Source organism: Zingiber officinale, chromosome 6B (genome assembly GCF_018446385.1).
Source record: "Zingiber officinale cultivar Zhangliang chromosome 6B, Zo_v1.1, whole genome shotgun sequence".
NCBI classification, from domain to species: Eukaryota; Viridiplantae; Streptophyta; class Magnoliopsida; order Zingiberales; family Zingiberaceae; genus Zingiber; species Zingiber officinale.
In genome coordinates this window covers 96,653,830-96,673,384 of record NC_055996.1, presented here as the reverse complement: position 1 = coordinate 96,673,384, position 19,555 = coordinate 96,653,830, and the positions used below count along the sequence as shown (strand labels likewise).

The following is a 19,555-nucleotide window of genomic DNA, read 5'->3' as shown; positions in this document are numbered from 1 at the left end:
CAGAATGTGATCGTATTTAGTCATAATTGATTGTGATTTTTTTTATTCATCTTTTTATCCGGATTGTAATTTAGATTGGGACAGACGATAAAAGCCGTCCGAAGGTCACCGTAATGGGCAGATGACGTGGCTATCAGCACCAAGTAAGAAGCGATTTTCGACTATTTATCTTAATACAAATTATAATTTAAATGGAAAGATAAATTTAAAAAATTTATAATCTAATTATGATTAAATTATGATATCATAATTAAATTGTGGTCGCTGACTTAAAAAAAAAAAAAACATGAGGATCCGATCTGATTTACGAGGGCTGGCTTATAATTTTGAGCCGGTTTAAGCCGATTTAAGAAGCAGCGCGGAGGACCAGAGACTGAGGAAGCAGCGGGAGAGAGAGAGAGAGAGAGAGAGAGAGAGCGTAGAGTTGAAGATAGCAGCAGTTTGATGGCGGACGCTTTCTGCCCGGACTGCAAGCGGAGCACGGAGGTGGTGTTTGACCACTCGGCTGGGGACACGGTGTGCTCCGAGTGCGGGTTGGTTCTCGAGGCGCACGCCATTGACGAGACCTCCGAGTGGAGGACCTTCGCCAACGAGTCCGCCGACAATGACCCCGTCCGTGTCGGCGGCCCCTCCAATCCTCTGCTCACCGACGGCGGCCTCTCCACCGTAATATCCAAGCCCAACGGCACCCAGGCCGAGTTCCTCTCTTCCTCCCTAGGCAGGTGGCAGAGCCGCGGCGCCAACCCCGACCGCAACCTCATCCTTGCTTTCAAGACCATCGCGACCATGGCCGATAGGTACCTTTCACCTGTCTTCATTTTCCCTTCCATTTCGTTACTCAGAGCGGCGGAGAGGGCAGAAAACTTGTGTTTTTTTTTTTTTGGCAAAATAAAAAAACTGCAACGACAATTTTGGTGGTGAGCTGAAGTCCAACACTAGGGTTTAGATAATCCGCTAGAGAAATGAGGTAGGGTTTCAAAGGCGAGTTAAAAGGGAACAATCATGAAAATTTGGAGCTTTACCATAGAGAATTTAATGGGAAAATCTGTAACTGCAAGACTTGTAATCAGAATTTCTCAGTTGATTTCATAGTGCTACAATTTTCTGGTTCGGCTTGCATTTTCTTCTTAATAGAATGAGTAGGGATTTCCCCTCCCGTTTCTTTCCTGTACTATTATCTCTGATTGCAACCACAGTGAAGGGAATTATGACTTTAGGGTTCTATCTGATGGATCACACCATACACTTTGATTGTTGAATTCAGGTTGATTATACCCATCTTGGCATGACCCGAAGAGCATCATCTTTATATGAGGGATAGCCTCTTTGCTCATGACAATATCTACCACGGTATCATGATTCATAACCACAGAATAATACCACAAAAGGATGCAAGAGGTTATAATAATAATAAATGTTGCAACTTTTATTAAATATGTTAAACACGTGCTGAAACAATGTGGCATAACTAGATTTGTATCTTATGTTTGTGGACCTGAAGGATAAAAGGAAAAGTGGAGAGTGAGCACACAAGTGTAAAGTAGGGTATGAAAGGATATGCATGATATGATATCATAAAAGACAACAACAAATCTCTACGAATGTTTTCATGTTCTTTTAGCATCATGGCATCATCAATCATGTCCTTTTTAAATAGTTTCATAATTTTCTCAACATTTCCATTTTTGCAATATTACACATTTCCTCTCCGTCTTATTTTACACAATAATGAACATATTTTATAAAGAAGTGAACAACCCATAATCCACCTATATCAAAGATAACTATCAAAGGCAAGAGTGTAGAGAATTTTTCAAAAGTTAAGTCATCCCATGTGTATTACCCACGTGTATATGTATCTATCCAAATGCATAGCAGGAAACAAATAGTTAACTCTATATAGGAACCTACATACACAATGACATTGACACATTCAAAGGCTTCTCCTAAGATGCACGAGGCTTCCGTGATATGGTGTATGGTTAGTTGCTTCCATGCAAGAACTAGGGAGATTTTATGAGGGGATGATGGCTTCTGCATGAGGAAGTGAAATCTCTCTATCACAAGTGTTGACAGAGAGTTATAGAATGTTGGTTTGGAGGGCTGATGAAAGTTGGCAAACCCTTGATGGAAGAGAGAGGTTGGGTCTTGCTGCTGTGGGAGAAGTTGGATAAAGAAATACCTAGCAACAGAGAGATAGAAGGTTTTCTCTAGCATAGGGGCCGTGTGTTTAGGGAGAAGGGGTGGTATGTGTTGGAAGACCAAGGTTGAATTAGAGGCTGCAATTGTGACATCTCAAGCAAGGAAATTTCTTTTAGGCAGCTGTTGATCAAAGAATGTTTCCCTTGTCACTTGTGGGTGGGAGAAGCAAAGAGTGAATTGCTGATTAGTGATAGATTTTGGATTAAACATGCAATTATGACTAATAAATCTTACTACCTAATAACTCTTAAAAACTTGCATGTGCATGTAACAGAAATGTGACGGACATGTATCTCCAAGTCCTAACAATGCATATTGGAGAAGTTGACTCTATTGGTCCCTTTTCATTATTGTCTACTATTCTATGAGATAAACAGAATTGATAATTTTTATTGAAGAGCGAGGCATATTTACATACAAATTAGGAATCTATCTTAAGAAACTATAATTAGGCTAATTGTTAATTAGTTAATTGACAGATATATCAACTAATATATATAGATAATATGGTAACTAATATATATAGATAATACTCCTCTCAAGTTGGAGTATAGATATTAATCATATCCAACTTGTTACAAAGATAATCAACCTGAACCCCATTTAAAGTTTTTGTGAAGATGTTCCCTAGTTGTTCTTCGGTCTTCACATATCTGGTAGAAATCAAGCTGTGCTGAATTTTCTCATGAACAAAATGACAATCAATTTCAATGAGCTTAGTTCGCTTATGAACACAGGATTTGATGCAATACGAAGAGCAGCTTGGTTATCACACCACAATTTTGTTGGTACTAAAATTTTAAGTTCTTCTTCAGTCAAGAGTTGATATATCTAAATTATCTCATGCCATAGACCCAAGGTTTAAAATCTTGACCCGTGCCGAGATTTTAGTCCCAGATCGGAAAGATACCGGTTCGATATCGTATCGTGGTGTGTTGATACAATTTCGGTATTTTTTATTTATATATAGTAATTATTAGATAAATATGTTAATTATGTATAATTTAAAAATAAGTTGTATATTGATTTTATATAAGTTCTCAATTATTGAACAATTTAATATTGTTAGAAGAACAATTAAATATAGTTTCTTATTAGAAAATTGATCTATCAATAACTCGAATTGAAATTGATACATCATAATATGTTACCTTACTAATACCAAAAGGAGTGACTGAATCAGATGGAAGCATTGGTTCTTGCAACATTCTATTTAGATTAACTCCATAGTTTTCCAACACCCAGATTAAATATTCATCCCATGATATGCAATATTATGTTAGATTTGAACTGACACCACTGAAATCGAAACGGGTACAAACACATGATAAGGATAAACATGAAAGCTGAGTGTATGATGAAGTTCAATTAGAATCAATCTCAGCTAAACTCTCTCGCATATCTTGATAATTATGAGCTTTCTTTAACTCCATAGTTCTCCAACACCCAGATTAAATATTCATCCCATGATATGCAATATTATGTTAGATTTGAACTGACACCACTGAAATCGGAACGGGTACAAACACATGATAAGGATAAACATGAAAGCTGAGTGTATGATGAAGTTCAATTAGAATCAATCTCAGCTAAACTCTCTCACATATCTTGATAATTATGAGCTTCCTTTTGTTTGTCACCCTTATATTGACGTTGATATTGAATAGTTTTAGCTCCATGATCATAGTCTTGAGTTGCATATGTGTAATTTTTCTCACATGTCCATGACTCCGATGTCGGAGTAGGGGGAACATAGTTTTTACGACCATCATATGCATCACCTCTGTTATCACTTTCATGAGTACTTGCACTGCTATCAACATCACTATCCTTATTTCGAACTTATCGTCATACTACTGTGTCAGAAAGTGATGATGTTTCATCATTGTCACCATGTTCTTGCTCATCAATTGTATCGAGTGGATTTTCACTAATTCTCAATTGACCCCTTCCTATAAAAGTAGGAGGTTTGCCTTTTTCTTTATTTTTAGCAAAAATTGTAGGAGTTTTACCTTTGCCTTTGCCTTTATCTATGGACTTTGGTTGGGTTTGGGGGTTGGGATTAGGGGTGCAAACGAATCAAATCGAGCTGAATAATTTGAAAATATTGATATTTGTGTTTGAGTTCGAAAAATATATATGATATGTAAAGCTCGAAAACAAGTAATTTTGGCTCGAGCTTGATTCGAAATAAAATTCGAGCTCAAGTTCGATTCAAAATAAAATTCGAGCTCGAGTTCAATTTGGATTGTTAGAATCTTGATTCGAGTATATTCGAACTATAATTCGAAATGACTTAAATTCGAATTATTCAAACTTGAATTTGAATATATTTAAGTTAAAATTGTGTAAAAATAATTAGAATTCAATTCGAGTTCGACTCGCGAGCGGCTCGTGAACAATCGATTAAATATGATGTGTTCAAATTCTGCCAAAAAATTTATCAAACATGTTCGAGTTCGGCTCAAATTCGATAATTTCGAATACAAAGTAGATATTTTTTGAGAGGACTCAAAAAGCTCGCGGACCAACTTGATTCATTTGCACCCCTAGTTAGGATGTTTGAGAACATCCAGAAAATTGAAATTCTTATCAAAACCTTCATCATCATCTTCTTCCTCACCGATATCTTCTCTAGTTTGTATTTTTTCAATATGTTGAATAAGAAATTAAGATGGTCATGGCGGGTCTCCTACTTCATCAAGTAATGGATTCTCAGCCTCAACAGTGCTCTACCAATCCATCATTGGATCATTCTCAGTTTGGATAAATCCAATATCAAATGGGTCTATATCACCATATTCTTGTTCTTCCTTCTCTTCTGTTATTACACTTAGTTAAAGACGCATATTATAATGAACGTAGACTATCTTCTCTAAGCAACGATAAGAAAGACGATTTCGTACTTTTGTATGAATGAGGGAGAAAGTTGACCAATTTCTTTCACAATCACTTGAAGACGTTGTCTGTGAGAGAATTCGTATTGGAATCTTTTTCAAATTTAGAGCTGATCCTCCATATTGTAACCACCACTCAGCTATAAGATAAATAAGAACAAAATTAAAAGCGTATTTATATTTGTTAACAATATTAGTAATAATTTTTACTATATTTACCTCCATTTTATATTTGCACGACACTGCAATAGGATCACTAAAAGAATCATATGTCTCTCAAAATAATCAACTTTTATTACATTTCTAAGGGTCACCAATAAATCATCATTTGTGTCAAGATTATAACGGTATTGATATGTTGTATTGAGATAATAACCTAAAAAGAAAAAAAGGGCAGCCCGGTGCACGAAGCTCCCGCTATGCGGGGTCCGGGGAAGGATCCATTGTACGTAGTCTTACTTGCTTTTTTGCAAGAGGTTATTTTCAGGAATCAAACCCGTGACCTTTTGGTCACAAAGCAGCAACTTTACCTTTGCGCCAGGCTCTCCTTATGATAATAATCTAAAATAATTAAAAATTAAATATATATAATTATTAATAACAATATTAAAAATTCTTTATCATTAAAAAATGCGTACCTGCCAAATGAATATATTTTCCCATTTGGTGGGCCAATCTTGCAATGATTATATTAATGTAATGTTGATACTTGGTTGATGATTGTAGATGTCTCTTCATTTTCTCTTTTTCTTCATGAATTAGGCGGTAGATGTTGCTCATTTGTTGCTTCTTGTCCATATCGACTTTACATAGAATAACGTACAAGGGTTCTATTGCTATAAGAATATTTGCGATATAGTCCCAAAATTTAACAAATATAATATTTTTTTGCACCTCATTACCTTCGATCGTATTAGAATATCGAGAGACTTTCCAATTCTCAGAAGAGAACATGACCTTCAATCCGCCTTTTTCTGATTTAACGATTTTAACAAGAGAAAGTGAGTAGCAAACTTAGACGCTCCTGGTCGCAATATCTCCCCATTAATAAATTTCTTCATTAATCATGAACCCAATGATGATTATAGAGGAATTTTGTTAAAGATTGATCTTTTTTCACTACTTTCTTCATTATATCAAGTTATCGATATCTAACATCATCAAATTGATACAGTGTGTTGTGCATGATGTCCAAAATAATGTTGGATACTTTTGTTTCAATAACTCTCCAGTTCTCTTAAAGTTGACACCATTATTTGCAATCTCTTGCACTATATATGCTGCACCTATCTCTTGAACTACATTATCCATCAAACCATATATGTAGGGTGCATCATGATAGTCTGTAGTTGCATCAATAGATTTATGAAATATCACCTTTCTATTGCAACATAGTAGAAAGTTGATAATGTTTATTCGTGTAGGTCGTGTCTAGTCATCATACATCAGCGTAATCCAGTATAAGCTCCATTGCTTCTTGCATGATAGAATCCAAGTTGATCTTCTCCACTTATTCATCTAAAAATATGGACCGTCAATTTTATATGCAGTCGAACGTTGAATACCAGGATCAGATTTCTGGATGTTGGACACCATGCTACGATATTGTGTTGTTTACTGCATTTGGGGAAGTATGATTAAAATGAAAAATTTAATAATACTTTGACAGATTGATTTCTTCTCTTTTGTATATGCATCATCAATACTAGTCTATTTGCTCAATATCAACAATATCAACTGTACGTTTTCGTCCCGTAGAAGGAAAAAACGAGCAATACCACATTGTGTTGAAGTAATATGAACACTTGTACTCCTTTCCAATGTTCTTGTAGCTGAGCCACTTCTATGTCGCATATTTTGCTCATATTCATATTGAGTTCGAGAGGTACTAAGAGCTGCTAAAAATTCTTCGTCATTTAGAACTTTACCATGACCTTCAAATTCATTACAGATTGGTTCTTTAGAGCTTCGGCTATGAACAAGTTCACGTTGTTGTTATTGTGTATACTTTAATGTTTTTTTGCCATCAAGTTCCTCTTTCATTGCACGACGAATTTCTTGAGAAACTTTTAGACAATTTGAAAATTCAGATATCCACTAACAAGATGTTTTAGACGTGTGACCCATTGTCGCGCCCAATCAGATCGCAATGCATACATTGCCAATGGATTCAATTCTCTAATCGATGTGCATGTCTCCAAATTGGATTATAAGATTGTTGGTGTCATTACCTATGCATTATAAAAAATTAAGAATAATACACATTTCTATGTCATTTTATATTGTCAAGAATGTCTTTATTATTGTAAAGTTGCAAATTAAGTATATAAAGAACAACTTTCTAAAAGCAATCTTCTCTAATCCATTTTTATAAAGTAAATTTGAATCAATCTCCTAATAATATAAATTCAACCTTCACAATTTAGAAGGATTAGAAGTGCATAAAATTATAAATGTTTTATTAGGAATCATAAACTTGACAATATATCTTTATCAAAACTTCTGAAATAAAGGACACTTAATATTTCATAGGCAGATTATATAGAGATATTTAAGACAAAAATATATATTTCATATACTTAGGAAGCAATAATACTAAAAGTAAAAAATTAAATATGTTAATATTCATGGATCTAAATCTCAAATTAATTAAATTATTTATAATCAACATATAAATTAACACAAAATGCTACTTTATATATAATAATGATATAAATTAACTATTTATTTATTTAATTAATTATTAATTTAAATAATATATTTAAAATAGTAAAAAAAATCAGAATATCAATTAAACCATCAAAGTAAAAATATATATATATAAAATAATAATAATAAATTGTCATAATATAAATCTAATTTATTTGTTTTTTTTAGAATTTTTAAATAATATTTAAAATATTGAAAAAAGAAATTTCGATTTCAAATATATTTTTTTAATATATTTTATTGAAATAATTTAATTAGGATTTATAAAAACCTATTTGAAATACTTCATTTAAGTTGGGAATTGATTGAATTAATTAAATCAGCCGCCCCAATTTTCAATCGTGAATCGTGGGCATCACGGAGTCTCGTGATGCTTTCGACGAGCGTCCCGCATTGCTTTTGGCGGTGCCAGAGGTGTCTCGCGATGCCTTTAGGTCACTGTGTTTTGCGAAGAGGGGTTGGAGGCATCCGGGACGCCTCCAGTACACCTTGGGCTTTTGTGAAGAGTGATCGAATTCGGAGCTGCCTTAGGGACACCTTGGTCCCGTGATGCTTCCGACGGTGCCGAGGCGTCCTGTGATGCCTTCGGTATGCCTCCGCTCGCTTTTAATGCTAAAATTGAAATCATACCTGCCCGGATATTGGTCGCCGCCCTTGATGTTGCCTCGCCACTCTCTCTCGCTACTGATCTCTCGTTGGTTGCCTTCGCCGCTACCTTCCCTGCTTTATATAATGTTTTTTTATTAATCGATCGACAGAAGGAATTGATTTGATTCCTTATGTTGCGCATCGTGATTCCTTCTGTCACATGTGACGCACACGATGACGCACACGACATTGTCGTGTTTGCTGTGTTGGTGCTACTCCTGTGATGAAACCGTAAAATTATCTGTTTCGGGCAGCACAAAATGATATTTCAATCGCTGCATAGCCTAATTGCTGACCGTGCACTAGATTTAACTCAACATTTTGCTTATTACTCAGGCTAAATTTCCTCTAATAAAAATATAATAACCTGAAATGGATCTTCTATCCATTTTTAAACCTACCTAATCTGCATCTGTACAATATTTAATATGAGTGTGCCCATGATTTGTCTATACAATATCCCATCTCGGTGCTCCCTTTAAGTAATACAAAATTTACCCTAACCCTATCCAATGATGAACAGTTAGAGATGACATAAACTGACTGACAACACTAACCGAATATGCAATATTTGGACGAGTCACGGCAAGGTAAATCAACTTCACAATCAACCTTAGATATCTCTCAGGATGTTCAAATAACTCCCCATCTCCTGTGAGGTGCATTTTCTGAGTAATTCGAGCACTACAAGGCTTTGCCCCCAATTTTCTTGTCTCAGTTAATAGGTTGAGGACATATTTTCTTTGAGATGAATATATATATTTTTTACTCGTAACCGCAACACCCAAGAAATACTTTAGCAATCCCAAGTCTTTCATGTGAAACTGAGTATGAATAAAATATTTAAGAGATGAAATTCTCTTAGTATCACTTCTTGTGATAACAATATCATCCACATATACAATTAACAAAATGATACTAGCTCTTGACTGTTTGTAGAACAACAGAATGGTCAAACTTTTCATCATATATTAAAATTTTCAACTTGACTAAATTTTCCAATCCAAGCACGAAGACTTTATTTCAAACCATACTTAGATTTTCAAAGATGACAAACTTGCCTTGACTTCCCCTAGCAACAAAACTAGGAGGCTGCTCCATATACACCTCCTCCTAAGATTACTACGAAGAAGAGCATTCTTGATATCAAGTTGATGTAAAGACCAATGATGAGTAGCAACTATTGAAATAAACAATTGAACATATGTTAACTTAGCAATAGGGAAAAAAATATCAGAATAATCCACACCATAGGTCTGAGCATTGCTTTTAGCGACAAGACGGACTTTTAATCTGGCAACTGACCCATCTAAATTGACTTTAACTTCGAAAATCCATTTGCATCCAATAGCCCATTTCCTTGAAGGTAGATCAATCAAGTCCTAAGTGTCATTGTCATTTAAAGCATTCATCTTCTCTATTATTGTATCTTTCCAACTAGGATGAGATATGACCTCACGGACAGTTTTAGGAATAGAGATAGAGTTAAGCGAAGCAATAAAAGAACAAGAGGAAGACGATAAGCCGTTATAAGAAACAAAAGTAGGATAAGTACACAACGTTTACCTTGTGTAATGCAATAGGAAGATCATCGCTCGAGATTGGATCTGATGACGAAGTAGTAGGTGCAAGACATGAATCAAGAGGTTGGTGCCTGGAGTAGACTTGAATAATAGGAGGCTTGACAAAAGCTAGTTTAGTGACGGGTGCAGAGAATGTGATATAATATACCAACAAATCATTATCCTCCCTTTGACGAGTCGGAATAGGTGAGGATGAGAAATAAGGTGTGTCTTCCATGAAGGTAACATCAATTGAGACAAGATATTTGTTAATATTGGGACGATAACACCTATAACCTTTTTGAAGACGAGAATAACCAATGAAGATATAATTCGAAAACTTGATATCTAATTTAGCGACATACACATGAACATCCTAAACAAAACAAGTGTTATCAAATATCCTAGGGTTAACAAGAAACAATTTATTGGGAAAAATTATTTTATAAGGGATCTCACCATGAAGAATAGAGGATGACATGCAGTTAATGAGAAAATATATTGTAGAAATTGTATCATCCCAAAAAGGTTTGGGAACATTCATTTGAAATAAAAGGGTTCGTACAATTTCAATATGTCTATTTTTACATTCAGCCCTACCATTTTGGGATGGAGTATTAACATAAGAGGTTTTGAAGTATTTCGTTCTGATCCATATAAAATTGGAATAAACTGGACGTATATTCCTTGGCATTATCACTTCACAAAGTAGACGCATTGAACTGAATTTTAATTTCAGCACAAAAGGCTTAAAACAGATAAAATAACTTAAAATAATTTTTTCATTAAATATAATCAAGTTCCACGAGAATAATCATCCACAAAAGTAATAAAATACCTAACATCAGGTTTAGACAAAATAGGACAAGGAACCCAAATATCATAATAAACTAATTCAAAAGGAATAGTAGCATGTTTATTTACTCTAGGATTCAAACTAAGACGGTGATGTTTACAAACTGTCATGACTCACAATCTAATGAAGACACCTTATCATATTGTGAACAAAGCTTTTTGAGCTAAGGGAGAGATGAATAATGAGTCTCGAAAGGAGAAGTTTGAGCAAACAAAAGAATTTGAGAGCGTTGTGTCAAGCATGTATTGGCCTCCAAACTCACGTTCTTTACAAATAGTCTTCTTCGTCAAAAGATCTTGAAATAAGCAATAATCATGAAAAAATGAGATACAACAATTAAGATTACGAGTTAGTTGACTGGCGGAGAGCAAATTAAAGAATAGATTATGTAAATGTAAGACAAAGGACAGAGGAAGAAAAGGGGTAGGATTGATTGTGCCAGACCCACGAACGCAAGATAGAGACCCATCAGTTAAAGTAGCAGTAGGAGTGTTATCTTTGGACTGACAAATAGAAACGAGACTAGAATTATTTGTTATATGATCCATGTCACCAAATCCATTTGGAGGATGAGGAAAGAAGACTTGTGTTTTGTTTACTTGAATCAACAATAATAGTGACAGAGGGAGATGAAAATTTGAGTGATTCCTGATAGTTTGAAAACTTGGCAAATTCATCTGCAGAGATAAGGACCAATTTATCAGAGACATCATTAGTGGATGCAATATGAGCCAAGTGTTTTGCTGATTTTTATACTGAAGCTTTCTACACTCAAACTTCGTATGACCCGACTTACGGCTGTAGTTGCACATAATACCACCTAAACTCGACATTCAAGTTTCAAAGTCCTGCGAGCCACCTCCTTTGTTTCCACCATAACTAGTTGATCTTCCAAGCACATAATTAGTATTATGACTCACCAAAGCACAACTAAGAGGAATGAGTGCAGTACTTTCTGTTTGGAGAACACGACTAAATACATCTTGTAAAGAGGAGACCTCAGAACCAGAGAGAACTTGTGACTTAGCAGACTTAGGAGGTAGGCCGGCGAGGAAGCGCAGATAGCCATCTGCTCTCGTTGGCGTTGTTGAACATTCACATCAGTAGCATATTAAGCTCCTCATATGTCTTCTTGAAAATAATTGATCAGAGGTTGATCATACTTTTCCATACGGTAAAATACTTTGCAAACCTTATATATATGCCTGGGAGATTTCCTTTTCTACAAAAATTTCAAATAATCTATTAGTTCTTTAACAAATTTACAGTGATTAATCAAACCAATTACCTCACTATCAATACAATTCTGAATATGAAAGAACAAGCGAGCATCTTCTCTAAGTCATGTTTGATTCGAATCATCTGGAGGAGGGTCATTAGTTAAATGACCATTTTTGTCAATATTTCATAGATAAAGACGAACCATTTAGCTTATAGTCACAGGCATTACATCCGTAAGAATAAAAGACTTATTTTCAGTCATAAGACTATCCCAAAGGAAATCAAATAAGAGAAGAATTCGAAGAAAGATCCAAACCAACAAACGCATGCGTGCTTAGGTGCTGCCTGTGTTGAGGAAAGCAGGGCAACATGTTTAGGTTGGTGACAAAGATCACTAGCGGTCGAGATTGGGTGATGCCCGTGATGCTTTTGATAACGTGTATCGGGAGAGCGACGGCGGCGGTCTCCGGGGATAGGTCTGACCTATTGGTTTCTCATCGGCCGAAATCTGAGATGACGATGACATGGAAGGAGAACCGATGCGACAGTGGGTCAGCACAGGAACATCCATGTGCATTGTGCGCCAAGGAACAGGAGGCGCAACAGCAATCGGTGCGGCGACGAGCAATAGCCGACTTCGTGTGCGAACAAAGGAGGGAAGGAAACAGTGCCAGTGAGGAGGTCATGGTTGGTCGGTGGAGGCGCGTGCACATGGGCAATGGTAAGGCGGTGATGTGCCATGGAGATGAAAATACGTGAGAGGTAAAAGAGGCGGAGATGAAATCCTAATTTTGAATCCCTAATTTCGAAATGGCTCTAATATCATGTTCTTTGAGATAAAAAAATTGATAATATTTATTGAAGAGGGAGACATATATATATATATATATACAAACTAGGAATCTATTTTAGAAAATTATAATTAGGTTAATTGACAATTAACTAATTGACAGATATATGATACTATATACGGATAATATGATAACTAAAATATACATATAATATGGTAACTAATATATAAAGATAATATCTCCCATAACATAACATAAGCATACATCAGTTTAATTGGCTCATTATCTACCAGCATTGTGATGTTAGATTGCTTAAATGGTACAGACTTAATTAATATCTTCCTTCCTATTGTTCGTAGTTAGTCCCTAGAAAAAATTATACATGCAAAAAGGAAAAAATAATTATACATGCATATTGTTCATATGGTTGTTATTATTGTGGTTGTTTTAGTATAATGATTACTAAAGCATGTCCTGACCTATTTAGTTATTTTTTTCCAGGTTGGGACTTGTTGCCACCATCAAGGTACATAATTTACCTGGAACTAGTTATTACATTTGCTTACTTTTATTACTCTCCAAGGATTAAAAAATTGCAGCTTTCGTAGCATCTAATTGACTAGGGAAGCTTTCAAAAAGCAAATTGAATAAAATCAATGTGATCGAATCTTTCTCAAGCAATGGTCTTGAGCCTAACAAGTTTTAGAAAGGTTTATCTATGTGGAAGTGGTTGACCTACTGTATTGCACATATACAATATGAGGGAGCATATGCTCTTGATTTAAAACATTTATATTGATAAAAGTTACTAACATTTATCCAACAAAATATATACATGAACAATTATATGTCGATCAAATATAAAACAAATAATATAACAATGTAGAATAGTTCATATTTATTAGTAACATGCATATATATTTAATATCTAAACTGGTTATCATTTGCAAAATAAATGTTTTGCACTTACAAGTTGCTTCCATATCAAAAACTTAGATTGGTGTTTCATAATCAGAAGATTTGATCTTATTTAGAGCAGTCCGGTGCACGAAGCTCCCGTCATGCGGGTCTCGGGAAGGATCCATTGTATGCAGCCTTATCCTGCATTTTGCAAGAGGCTGTTTCGCGGATTCGAACCCGTGACCTTTTGGTCATATAACAACTTTACTATTGCGCCAAGGCTTCCCTTCTAAGATTTGATCTTATTTATTGGAGAAAAATCATCATAAAAGTCCTCAAGTCCTCAAAATGAACTGAATCAATTTTTTTTTCCTTTTCATCTGATAAGATAATCATCTGGCCCACCTTGATGCGTGAACTCCCTTAAGGGGTTGCTTATTGTGTGTATGATGCACTACCTCATCTAACATGCTTATCTGGCTACCTTTTAGAACATTGGTGTCTAATTCTTCCTCCAATGGTAGCCTTAAAGAGTGTTGATAAGCATAATGTTTTAGTAATGCAAAACCTGTCAATGGTCAACTCAGTTGAGTTTTTTTAAATCTTTTTTTTTATTAAAAATAATCTTTAGATTTTCAAAAACAGACTTTGATCAAATATAGCCAGCCCCACCTAGTGGGATAAAGTTGGGTTATTGTTGTTTGATCAAATAAAATGTTGGGCGCTGATGTCATTGGAACATTCAAAACGTTGGATTGGTTCTGTGGCTTGGAAATTTTTTGACAGTAACATTTTAAGTTATTCATCCTTAGTCATCATGGAAATAACATTACAAAGTTCCAATGCTTCTGACTTCATTGTTTCTTATTCCTACAGTTAGGTTAACATTAGTGTTTGTTTATCTTAATGTTTCTAGCTTGTGATGCAGGATTTGCTTTTGGTAGATGGACCAACATAAGTCTTTTTTTCTCTGACTTGGATTCGTTTAAGATGTCATAGCATGATTTTTTCCCCAGTACTTATCTGTGTTGCACAATTTGGCACTTTCAAATTGCTTCACCAATCAAGATTTCCCTAACTTTTCTACTTATCCTGCTGAAATTATATTCGCCAAATACGTAAAATATGTAATAACATATGAAATGCAATATTCAATATTCTTCTGTAAAATAATATAAGTAGGATGTATATAATCAATACGTAAAGTGCTTTTGAATAACTTAAAGTTTCAACTTACAAGTCAATTTAATTTTGTCTAAACTGGTTTTAAATGGACCAAATAGGTTTTTTTTTTTAAATGCAGATGCAAACCACATTTGCCATATGCGTTTATACGCCCACTTTGTGGGTTCATTCAAAATCTACTTTGCGGCCAAATGTGCAGCCCAACTGTTTTTTACAACCATGATATGAAACTGCGCTTGTATAAGGATAAGCAATGATTTTCTTAGATTGGCATTTGCATGATGGACTTTTCACTTGTTTCTTTTTGTAAAATGTAATTAGGCAAACTATATACATGATGACATTTTGCAGGCTTCTCAAAAGACATACATCATTTGCTGAACTTGGAAGTATTAGATCAGGTGCATATTCAAATATGCACTAGCTTAATATTTTGTTCAACATTTCTGTATTTTACTTGTATAAGCTGTCCTCTTTTGGTGATTTTTCACCTTTGCATCAAAAGTGCATTTCGATGGAAAAAATACCCCATAATTTTATTATGCTGATCTGGTAATCTCCTAAGAACAGTTTGTATGGCAATCATCATTGGTGTGTAAGTAATGATTTGTTTGGCAATGGTGCTGTGCATTGTTTTTTTCTTTTTTGATCCTTTACTCCAGTTAATCTTATGTCTTATTCAAGGATCGGGCTAACGAGATATACAAGAAAATTGAAGATCTTAAGTCTATTAGAGGGAGAAACCAAGATGCAATTTTAGCTGCTTGCTTATATATTGCATGCCGACAAGAGGACAGGCCTAGGACTGTAAAGGGTATGTAGTACTTTTTGTTTAGTTGTCTGTACGCTTGCAAATGTAACTGATATATTTATTCAAATTAGAAATTTGTTCTGTTGCCAATGGAGCTACGAAAAAAGAAATTGGTCGGGCTAAAGAGTTCATTGTAAAGCAACTTGAAGTTGAGATGGGACAGTCAATGGAGATGGGAACAATTCATGCAGGAGATTTTCTAGTTAGTTAAATAAACCACTAGTTCTATTATTTAATTATTTGATGAAATTTGACCGGTGTTTCTCTGACTTTCAGTTTTTGGGGGCTACTATTGTAGAATTTCTCATTTAGAACATTTTTTTTTATTTGCTGTTTAACGTGCCTCATCCTTGAATTTATAGAGACGATTTTGTTCACATCTTGGCATGACAAACCAAGCAGTGAAAGCCGCTCAAGAAGCAGTGCAGAAGTCAGAAGAGCTTGACATAAGGTATTGTTACAAAAGTGTTTTGGTATTGGTGGCATGTTTCTGCATGATCTTTCCTTTGATCTTTCTTTCTTTCTTTTATTGGAATTTTATAATTATAAAGTAATGGTTTCCTCTAAAAGTTGCAGTTGCTATTGAGGCATTTTTCATTTAGAAGCTATATATAACAACCTATTCCATTGGAAGAACAAATAAGTTAGAGGTTGAATGAGCATGGATGGATAGATGAGATGATGGGGGCTTTGAGGCACGAGGAGAGGTCGATGGTGGGGGTTTTGTGACACGATAATGACGACAGTGGCTGATGTAGCAAATATTATACAAAATATAGTAGTGGCTAGGAAAGGTAATAACAAAATTACTAACATCTGTCCCTAGCTTTGCCTGATTTGAGTGGACCAAAAAGAAAAGATATGTCAATTTCTACAGTTTGACCTATCCTTTTCTGATCCATCCTCTGGATCTAGTAGGCTAATGTAAACATATGCACATCTACAAGTGAATTTTATGCCTACCCGAGGAACTGACTGATATGATACGATAAAAGTCGGCTTGCATAGCAAACCACCCATGATCATGGTATGCTATGATGGGACCTGGGGGGCACTATATAGCATATTCATTACCCAATTCACTCTTTAATTTGAAAAAAGTAAAATCATATTTTACTTCGAGTTGTAGATCAAAATGAACAAAATTCCTGACAAATAACAGATTCTCTTATTGATCCTATTGCTTGAAATTCTGTCCTCTTGCAAAAGTATATCAAGTCGGCGGTTCTGACTGCAGAAATCTTACGCAGGAGAAGTCCCATTTCAATTGCAGCAGCTATTATATACATGATAACACAGTTATCAGATGACAAGAAGCCCCTCAAAGGTTCTTCAGTCTTCTTTACTCTTAGCCATATGCTCTGTCCTTATATATCTTCATTCTCAGATATTTCTCTGGCAACTGGAGTAGCAGAAGGCACCATAAGAAATTCCTACAAAGATCTCTATCCGTACGCTTCAAGAATTATTCCAACCTCCTATGCAAAAGAGGAGGATTTGAAAAGCTTATGCACCCCATAGCTTGGGTGGAGTTATCTACTACCTTAGAAGTGTGTCAGGTACCCTTCTCATTCAACACTCGAGCCATTTACTGTATCTACCTTGTATATATTTCTTCTGAGATCGAATACTCTTGTCCTGTAGTATCTGATTTCCAGTTAATCTAGTTTAATTAAATGTGCTAACCTAGGATGAGAATGCTATCACTGTAGTGGTAGATGAATTTGCAAAATGTTGTTGATGCCGATGCTGTTGTATACAAACAATGTATTGTATTAGTTCAAAACAGATTCTAGTATCTTGATAATTTCAACAAATTTAATTCTCTGGTCAGGTAATTATGTTTACACCCTTTCCCCATGTTTAACTGCATTGCCTATGCGACTTTCATCATGTATTTATGCCTGTGATGCGCTAGCAGTTTGTAGTTTCTTTTGATGTGGTGGTTCAAAAAGAACTCATCTTGTAGATTTGAAGATGCCACTAGAGAAATGTTATAATAGGAAAATCCACTAGAGCATGTGAGTTCATCCTCAACTTTAGTGTCCTTGAAATTGTGCTTCTTTTGATAAAGTGAGGAAAATTTTCAATTCGAGTTTGGTATGAATATGAATTGTTCTTCTTGGATTTTTATAAAAAAAATAATCAATATTCATATCATTATTTGGCTTCTCCAAAATGTTGTTGGAAGGATAGGATCTACTAGAACTCGATCACAAGAGGTCCAATTTTGGATTTTTTGAAAACTAGTCGTGATTTATTTATCCCAGCTTTTTTATAATTATAAGTTATGTAGAGCAATAGGAATTTAATTAATGCATATTTACGAACATATTTTTCTTATGTTTCATAAAATTGGTTAGAGGAAGATAACTTTGCTATAATGAGGTAGGTTAATTTCTAGCAGATGCATGCTCTTGAAAAAAAAAAATCTCTTCTTTCGTCTAACCATTTGAAGTTGACTTTGTAATTTACTTTCTTTCACATAGTTGGGGATGAACTATGAGAGGCATGTGTGATGAACGTAATCATCTTTTGTTATAATTATATTTTATAAAGTTATGTATTCCTTAAAATATAATTATACTTATTGTGTTGTACATGTATCCTGGTCTGAGGTCGCTTGTGGTCACCTTGCGACTGTGAACGACCTCACAAAGGCCACTTGCAGCCCCACTCGTGTGCTTGAGGTTGCTCGTGCACCCAAGGTCGCTCATAGCCGTGCTTACACGGTCGTGGTGGCTTGCAGTCATGAACGGCCTCACAAAGGCCACTTGCAGCTGTGCTCATGCGCCCAAGATCACTTGCGATCACAAGCTAATGCGACCACGAATAACCTCTCAGAGGCTACTCGTGGTCGTGTTTGCGACCGCGAAAGACATCATAGGGGCCACTTAACCTTGCTCGTGATCATGTTCATGACTGAGATGTTCCGCAAGGCTCAACTTGTGGTGGCAAGGTTAGCCCTAGCACGGCTGCAATCGTGTCTTCTTTCTTCTTCATTTCTTTCCTTCATCTTTTCGACTCCACCGTGGATCATTTCCCACTCCTTCCTTATTCTTCTTCATTCATCCTTCAGGGTGAACAAATCATTAGTGTTATACAATCTTAATACAAAAGTTTGCCAAACCCTGTGAGAATGAAAACCAATGATTCTGTTGCTAGAAATGGTTCAAGTCCAACTATTTTCCGATGGCCTGATCTGACGGGATCATCATCATCCATATGAAAGGATTTTTGGTATGAGACTGCCAATAATATTTTCAAAGATTATAAAATCTAACACCGTCCAGCCCTTTCGATAAAAAAAACAAAAGTGATTGCACGACTGACCTATGAACTAGATCGAGTCTTATATAACACGAACCAAATTTTAAGATGCTGGCTGTGTCAACCACTGCCCGACTTAGACTAAATCGGGTCGGATTGCACGATGACCGAGATAAGAGCCGGGCACGAATATTCATGTGACATGCATGGACATGACCTCGTTCCATTGTTGAACTTTGTCACATCAACTGACAAATGTGATTTCAATGAGCTCCCAATTAATTAATTTAATTGAGATAATTTCTCTATCAAATTCTAACTATCAATAGGTTTTCTCAAACAGTTGCAAACCACTTATTAGTTCTATGAGAATTATCATTCATATGTTTGAATTAGCATTCGACTATTCATGTTTATACACTTAAACATTGCTCGTGCTCAAACTTTTATGCCTTTGTCGAATCAAAATGGACCACTTTATCACTTAAATATTTTTTTCTATA

At 35.4% G+C, this 19,555-nt stretch overlaps 1 protein-coding gene across 2 annotated transcripts; it reads left to right on the top strand.

The window, feature by feature from the left end:
- Nucleotides 1-356: 356 nt before the first annotated feature.
- On the top strand, nt 357-17,623 carry LOC121993263 (transcription initiation factor IIB). 2 transcript variants are annotated; one of them, XM_042547989.1, is made up of 7 exons: nt 357-797; nt 13,388-13,412; nt 15,656-15,785; nt 15,854-15,984; nt 16,145-16,233; nt 17,033-17,109; nt 17,170-17,623. In XM_042547989.1, the coding sequence occupies exons 1-7, from the start codon at nt 445-447 to the stop codon at nt 17,301-17,303; spliced, it is 939 nt and encodes a 312-aa protein (XP_042403923.1). In that variant the 5' UTR covers nt 357-444; the 3' UTR covers nt 17,304-17,623. The 2 variants fall into 2 exon arrangements, with proteins under 2 accessions (XP_042403923.1, XP_042403922.1); XM_042547988.1 differs by having other exon boundaries at nt 17,033-17,623.
- Nucleotides 17,624-19,555: the final 1,932 nt, after the last annotated feature.

Coding starts and splice junctions, on each gene's coding strand:
- LOC121993263 (XM_042547988.1), top strand. CDS start 445: ATGGCGGACGCTTTCTGCCCGGACTGCAAGCGGAGCACGGAGGTGGTG. Junction 15,786..15,853: donor CAGGCCTAGGACTGTAAAGG/GTATGTAGTACT, acceptor TATTCAAATTAG/AAATTTGTTCTGTTGCCAAT. Junction 15,985..16,144: donor TTCATGCAGGAGATTTTCTA/GTTAGTTAAATA, acceptor TTGAATTTATAG/AGACGATTTTGTTCACATCT.